The 7,801-nt window shown below is 48.6% G+C and overlaps 1 protein-coding gene across 2 annotated transcripts in view; it reads right to left on the bottom strand.

The window, feature by feature from the left end:
- Positions 1-3,965: 3,965 nt before the first annotated feature.
- The window catches only part of LOC145555122 (melanopsin-A-like), a 23,895-nt gene continuing 20,059 nt past the window's right edge, over positions 3,966-7,801 (bottom strand). Inside the window, exons 7-11 of one of the 2 annotated variants that reach the window (XM_081616503.1) lie at positions 6,434-6,541; positions 5,142-5,334; positions 4,907-5,071; positions 4,382-4,438; positions 3,966-4,289 (exon numbers count right to left, since the gene is read on the bottom strand). In XM_081616503.1, the coding sequence (XP_081472629.1) occupies positions 4,125-4,289; positions 4,382-4,438; positions 4,907-5,071; positions 5,142-5,334; positions 6,434-6,541 (688 nt within the window). In that variant the 3' untranslated portion in view covers positions 3,966-4,124. The remainder of the gene's footprint in view (positions 4,290-4,381; positions 4,439-4,906; positions 5,072-5,141; positions 5,335-6,433; positions 6,542-7,801) is intronic. The other variant, XM_081616504.1, reaches the window with a different exon arrangement.

A 7,801-nucleotide genomic window follows, 5' to 3' on the forward strand; every position in this document is an offset into this window, starting at 1 on the left:
TGTAGCCTGTAGCATGTAGCCTGTAGCCTGTAGCTTGTAGCCTGTAGCATGTAGCCTGTAGCTTGTAGCCTGTAGCCTGTAGCCTGTAGCTTGTAGCCTGTAGCATGTAGCCTGTAGCCTGTAGCATGTAGCCTGTAGCATGTAGCCTGTAGCTTGTAGCCTGTAGCTTGTAGCCTGTAGCTTGTAGCCTGTAGCATGTAGCCTGTAGCTTGTAGCCTGTAGCATGTAGCTTGTAGCATGTAGCTTGTTGTTCTGGGCGGGGAGGCTGATCCCAGAGCAGCTGGTTCTGCTCAGCGTCGAATGTCACCGACTAAGTTTAGAGAGGAATCTGACAGAGACGCTGCTGAGCCTCTGCAGGCTCCGGATCCATCCTTCCTCCTGGGCTCCTCCCATTCGGACCAACCTGTGGACCAGAGATCCAGATCAACGGTTCTGCAGAACCGGGCCAGCCTCTGAAGGGAAACCTCAGAGAGCCTCAGGCAGCCTGGAGAGCAGCTGCTCTATTCATCCATTAGGTGTACCTAATAAAGTGGCCCCTTCTGAAAGGTCAGACTGGCTGGTAGATGGAGCGTCCCTCAGGCTCAGGCTGAGTAAAGGTCAGCTCTGCATCAGCCTAACAGAACCAGAGGAACTGGACCAGAACCGGTCAGTCTCTGAACTAAAAGCCTAGAAACAGGCTGATGACTTTCCACCTGAGCCAGGTAACCCCGCCCCCCGCCCCGCCCAGCAGGGCCGCCCTGTGCACAGAAACCAGCAAACACCCCGAAATCAACCCGAACCTGTCGGGGAGAGCCCAGACCCGGAGAGCAGCTCCGTCCGGTTCCGACAGCAACTGTCTGCTCAGCAGGGGGAGGCCGCCGCGGTGACCCGGGGGGAGGGAGCAGCGAGGCGGGCGGCTGGTCCCGCTGCTGCTAGGGGGGAGCGGTACCGTACCTGGCTGGGAGGACGGGTCCGCGGTGGTCCGGGATCCAGCTCCGGTCCCGTCCGGACTCCCTGGCACGGAGCGGAGGGAGACCGGGGGAGGAGGGGGGGGAGCGCCAGGGGATTTTCATTAACGGGATTTTGATTTAAAGAGGCAGTAGCCTCAGAGCTACGGGAACAACACACACACACACACACACACACACACACACACCACACACACACACACACACACACCACACACACACACACACACACACACACACCGCCAACCCAGCTTCATTAAAACACAAATCATACAGGATTAATTCTCAACACGCCATAAAGTTTTCATACGGAGTCCCGTGAGGGACATGCGGAAATCTTGTTTTACGGTCGCATTTGCTGACTGCAACATGTTTTAGTTTATTTTGTAAACAGTCACAAATGTTAATATTTCCGACATTTAAAGAGCCTCAGTGTTTGTCCATCTGTCCGGTTGGCATGGAAACGGCTTTAAACCGTTCAGACCAACAAACTGTCGGATTATTTATTACCCGCGATAATAACTCGGTTTTTATTTCTCTGCTTCTTACGGAAAGTTTCTGTTTATTTCGCAGGTTTGTGGTGAATTTCTGTCCCAACAGATATTAACCCTTTCATGCATAGCGGTCACTGCAGGGGGCAGCTAAATGTCTAAGCGCCATTTTCTGGAGCTTCTTGTGGGTTTTTATGTTATAAATGCTCACAGACCGCTGAAGTGGAGACTAACGCGTCATAAAATACACCATCAACTGCCGGCCATGTTGGATTTGACGCCATAAGTTAGTCAGATCCAACATGGCCGCCCCGCTCCCTCCTACTGCAGACTCTAACCCCTAAAGGACAAAACTACCGGTGTATTTGTCAAATAACTACTTTGTATTTGCAGAAAATCAATCACAACTGATCACCTAAAATAATTTACATAAAAACATTTTATTCCTACCTTTTTTATGCATTAAGAAAATGTTATAACAAATCTGAAATCCTGAAACAAAGGATCATAACCGATGCATGAAAGGCTCAGCGGGCAGGACGCAGAACCCGCATGTCCCTTACGGGCCGCCGTAGATTTAAAAATGTTCCAAATCAGCCCATTTATTGGTTTGTTAGCTAATTAGTTTATAATTAAACTAGTGAATGTACTCATTTATTTTATTTATTAGTTTAATGTTGTTGATTTATTAACTTATGTAGTTAATTTAGTTACCAGTATTTTGTTAGATATTTTTAAGTTGTTTATTCATTTATTAATACAAATAAAAATATTTTTGCATTTTTTCATGATTCTCTGGACCAACAGAGGTTCTTATGGATCATTCAGGCAGAAAGGTTGATGTGATCAACCCAGAACCGACGGGTTCTGCAGAACCAGAAAACCGGATGAAACCTGATTTTAAAAACCAGGATCTGATCCGAAGGATCCAGGAGATCCGGACCGGAGAGACGTTCTCCGTCCCGGTTCTCCTGGTCTAAACGGGTCGTTTCTCAGCTGTAGGAACATTTTCTACGGTCATGAACAGCAGGAGAGGAGAGCGGTTAGGTGATGGCAGCATCATGCCGCTGGAGCCCGGTGACGAGATGAAAACCCGGATCTGATCTGAAGGATCCAGGAGATCCGGACCGGAGACATTCCCGATTCTTCATTTGATTCCTTTTTCTCAGATTATAATCCGAGCTGCAGAGCATCACTGATGTTTCTAGAACAGAACCAGACGGAGCGGCTGGGCTGGAGAACGGATCTTATTTAGAAAAATAAACCGGGTCAACACGGGTCGGCATAAATACTCAGAACATTTACAGCCTCAGGATCACAAACAGTATTTACTCTGCAGGTCTGGGAGGATCTAAAGGGACAGAACCACTCAGAACCGTTCTGGACTGAAGGTTCTGTTCTGGCAGCCGGGTTCAGTCGGAGGTTCTGGTCCAGTTTTACTGGCCAAACAAAGAGCAGAGAAACATTCCAGCTCCGCTCCGGATGTTCCGGTCCAGCCAGATCAGAGGCTGGACCGGAACATCCCGACCCAAACGGGGTCAAAGGTCGTTCACCTGGAGCCCAAACCTCACAGTGACATCACGTGGTCTGGAACCAATCAGCTTCAGGAAGGGGTTCTGTTCCGGTTCCGCTGAACCGGATTTGGGTTCCAGAACCAGAAAACATCTAAACATTCAGAACAATAAAAACTGAAGCAGGAAAAACAACAACAAACATGAACAAACCATCAGAACCCGACCAGGACCGGTTCTCTTTGGGGTCAACTGGAGTGGTTCAGTCGGAACCAGCCAATCAGAGCAGAGCACACCTGTACAGGTATGCAGACGTTTTCCGATCAGATTGGCAGATAAATCTGATCAGAACCGTCCAGCTGGTTCTGCTCCCTCACCGGCTCAGTTAATCCCGATCCGGATTCTGTCCCGACATGTTTCTGTCTGGATCCGGAATAAATCGTTTAAAGCTGAACTTGATTTACTGACAGCTCAGTAGCGGTGGGCGCCGCTAGCTAGCAGGTCAGCTGTGCTAATGCTAATGCACAAACCATTTATATTAGCTCCATTAATGCTAAAACGCTAATCATAAACATGAGTTCAGCTAATGCTAACATGCTAACCACAAGTATTAGCTTTGCTAATGCTAATGCACTAACCATGACTGTTAGCTCCATTAATGCTAAAACGCTAATCATAAACATGAGTTCAGCTAATGCTAACATGCTAACCACAAGTATTAGCTTTGCTAATGCTAATGCACTAACCATGACTGTTAGCTCCATTAATGATAAAACGCTAATCATAAACATGAGTTCAGCTAATGCTAACATGCTAACCACAAGTATTAGCTTTGCTAATGCTAATGCACTAACCATGACTGTTAGCTCCATTAATGCTAAAGTTCAATTACAATACAGTATCTAGTGGAAGCTAACATAAAAGCGCTAAACAAAACATTAGCTCAGCTACTGGTAGGTTAGCAGATTAGCAGATTAGCGCCCACCACTGCAGTTTGTTAGTTTTATTACTTTCACATCAGAAACTTTAAACCTGGAATCAGATCTTTGGTTAAAACAGATCCAACATCCTGTGACGTTTATTTTATGGAAACAAAATGAATTTAGTTTAGATCAACAGGTCTCTGGTCTCATCTGCTGGGATCTGAGCCGGTCACATGACTGGGGGGCGGGGCTCTACCCTGGCCCCGCCCCCAGGATGCCGCCGGACGCTTTGGGCCGGGACGTCCGCGACCCGCTCCGGCCGATGGACAGGAAGGGGCTGGTCTCTGAGGTGATGACGATGCTGGGGATCCGGCCGATCTGTCCCCTCATCAGCTGTCCCTCTGAGGCGTCCCCGCTCTGTCCAGGGAGGCAGGGACATAGAGGTCAGAGGTCAGCAGGGGGACAACATGGAGGACATACAGAGGTAAGGGACGGTCGTCTCCACTCACATTTGGGACGCTGCTGCGTTCACTGACTCCTCCCATGGACATGGTGTCAAACGACGTCTGGAGGAGACAAAGAGACCAGATGTCAGCTGTACAGTCTGGGACAAACCAGAGACAGAGGACAGACAGTCTCTGAAGTCCAGAAGGCCGAACTGGAACAGGTCCAGATCCACCAGAGCGCCGGAACCAGGAGGTTCTGCAGGAGACGAGCGTCCTGTCAGGTCCAGGTTGGTCCTGAAGGACAATGTCCCTCCAGACGTCCCACAGCAGCAGACGGCGCAGTGGGACCGTCTGCTGCTGTTCAGACGAAACAAATCTGATGTGAAGCCAGATCCGGATCCAGATCAGATCCAGATCTAGATCTGATCCTGATCCTGATCCGGATCCAGATCCAGATCCAGATCCAGATCCAGATCCGGATCCGGATCCTGATCGAGATCCAGATCCGATCCAGATTCAGATCCTGATCCTGATCCAGATCCTGATCCTGATCCAGATCCAGATCCGGATCCAGATCAGGCGTTTTACCTTTTCAAAGATTCCTGAGTCGTGGTTCCTCAGCTTGGCCTTGAAGCTGGTCGACCGTTTTCCGCCCGGCGGCTCGGCGGTGTCTCTGCTGATGTCACAGGAAACCTGGCGACTCGCCGGCCGCGACCCCAGACTGGACAGGTCGGCCTCCGTGTCCGTCAGACCCTGCAACAGGAACGCTAACGCTCAGCGCTACTTCCTGTCTGCAGAGGAAACGCTGCGGTGTGCGTCTCACCGATTCGCTGTCGGAGGCGGAGGAGAGGCGGGACTTGGCGGCGCCGTGCCGGTATTGGCTGCTGATGTCGGAGCTCTGGCTGGTGACGGTGGAGCGGCGCGTCGACAGGAAGCTGCTGCTGGAGGAGCGAAGGTCACGCAGACGGACGCACAGCAGCGCGCCCAGACACGGGACGTACTTGGCCAGAGCCAGCCTGGAACCACAGAAGAAGAACCTCTGAGCCACTAACACCACCAGGTCCGACCAGCAGGGGGCGGCACCAAAGCACTCAACCTGAGCGCTGTAAAAACTCATCCTGTGAGTTTAATTCATGCGCTCCAGTTAGCAGCCATTAGGATGATTCAGGTTTCATCCAGATTAACGTCCTGATCGATCAGCCGCCGCCTCACCGCGTCCATCTGGAGCATCAGCTGACCCACTTCCTGTTTACTCTGAAACGGGTCAACATTACACAAAACCAACTCAATTATTGAATCAACAAGGATCCACAGCTGTGCTTTACGGCGATTCGGGGGAGTTTTACAGATTTAACACATTAAAATATTTAATAATTAAGATTCTTGTTGTAAAGACGACACTAATATAGAAATAAAGAGAAAAGAGAATAAAACCAAGCTGCTTCTTGGGGTGGGGTGTACAAACTTTTTGTCATATGGACCAAAACGGTGTAGTCAAAGTACAGGTGGGCCAAGGAAAAATAAATAATTTATTTTATGTATTAAAATGTTTCTATTTTTCAAATTATTTTAGGTTTAGTGAACAAATTTATTTCGTTATTAAACAAGATTTGGATCGTTGGTTATATTCAGACAAGTGTAATAAATAAAATAAAAGCTGATCTGGTCTGCAGCAAAGTCGTTTTCCAGTAAACTTTCTGGATAAACGTGTTATAAACTGGTTATAAACAGTTAATTATTTCTGTTGTACTTTATATTTTGCATGGCAGAAAAATTATCTGGGTGATATTTTTACCCTGATTAAAATCAAAAAGTTTAATAAACAAATTTCTTGAACTGCTTATGGGGGCCAGAACAAATCATTCAAAGGGCCCCAAACGGCCCCAGAGCCACGCTTTGGACACCCCTGTCTCAGGGCCTCCAGGCCAGCAGGGGGCCACCAACAGCGCTGTAGGATTAAAATACAACTTGTTGCGTTTAAAGGAAAATGTCAAAGAATTTAAAATGGATCAGAGTTTCGAATGGAAATTTATTGGAGTGGTAATCATGCTAACCCAGCTAATTGCTAAATGCTAACGGTGTGTGGCGCCGCCCTGCTGGCCCAGCGGGTCTCACCTGTACTTCGGGTGTGTGATGGCGTAGATGATGGGGTTGTGGATGGCGGAGGCCTTGGCGATGACGGCGGGGACGGAGTTCATGTAGGGGGTCAACATGTCTGCGTACCTGAAGCAGAGCCAATCACAACGCCTCGTTAAGCCCTCAGCTGTGTCTGTCAGGCACCAATCACAACGCCTCGTTAAGGCCTCAGCTGTGTCTGTCAGGCACCAATCACAATGCCTCGTTAAGCCCTCAGCTGTGTCTGTCAGGCACCAATCACAACGCCTCGTTAAGCCCTCAGCTGTGTCTGTCAGGCACCAATCACAACGCCTCGTTAAGCCCTCAGCTGTGTCTGTCAGGCACCAATCACATCGCCTCATTAAGCCCTCAGCTGTGTCTGTCAGGCACCAATCACAACGCCTCGTTAAGGCCTCAGCTGTGTCTGTCAGGCACCAATCACAATGCCTCGTTAAGCCCTCAGCTGTGTCTGTCAGGCACCAATCACAACGCCTCGTTAAGCCCTCAGCTGTGTCTGTCAGGCACCAATCACATCGCCTCATTAAGCCCTCAGCTGTGTCTGTCAGGCACCAATCACAACGCCTCGTTAAGCCCTCAGCTGTGTCTGTCAGGCACCAATCACAACGCCTCGTTAAGGCCTCAGCTGTGTCTGTCAGGCACCAATCACAACGCCTCGTTAAGCCCTCAGCTGTGTCTGTCAGGCACCAATCACAACGCCTCGTTAAGCCCTCAGCTGTGTCTGTCAGGCACCAATCACAACGCCTCGTTAAGCCCTCAGCTGTGTCTGTCAGGCACCAATCACATCGCCTCGTTAAGCCCTCAGCTGTGTCTGTCAGGCACCAATCACAACGCCTCGTTAAGCCCTCAGCTGTGTCTGTCAGGCACCAACCTGACAACCCACGGTTTGGTGAATGTTTGGTTCCAATAAACTAGCAGTCCTTAAAGTCCCCAGCTGGTCAAAAGAGGAGGATTTTACTTGATCTAATAGTTTTTTCCCAGTAATCCACTCATTTCTCATGAAAGTTTGATCTTTTGAGGTAAAAGCTGCATCTGCAGCTATAATCCTCCTGAAGCTCAGGCCTTATGCTGGACTGAACTGCAGCGCAGAGCCGATCAGGTGATTAATTACAGATTAATGTGATTAACAGGAGATTCTTCCAGAATGAAGCAGGTGAAGCTAAAACTGAACTGGGAGTTTGGTGGAACAAATTTAAACACAGAGAAGATTTTTTTCATCTGAAATGTAAAATGTTCATATTTATTGATCAGTTTTGGTTTAATAATTGTTCTGACTGTTTTTCTTATGATTTTTATTAAATTACCCTGATAGTCCTGATGTCGATTGTGTTCAATCAAAACCCAAAAGAA

Source organism: Poecilia reticulata, chromosome 15 (assembly GCF_904066995.2).
Source record: "Poecilia reticulata chromosome 15, P_reticulata-male-v2, whole genome shotgun sequence".
Lineage (NCBI taxonomy): Eukaryota > Metazoa > Chordata > Actinopteri > Cyprinodontiformes > Poeciliidae > Poecilia > Poecilia reticulata.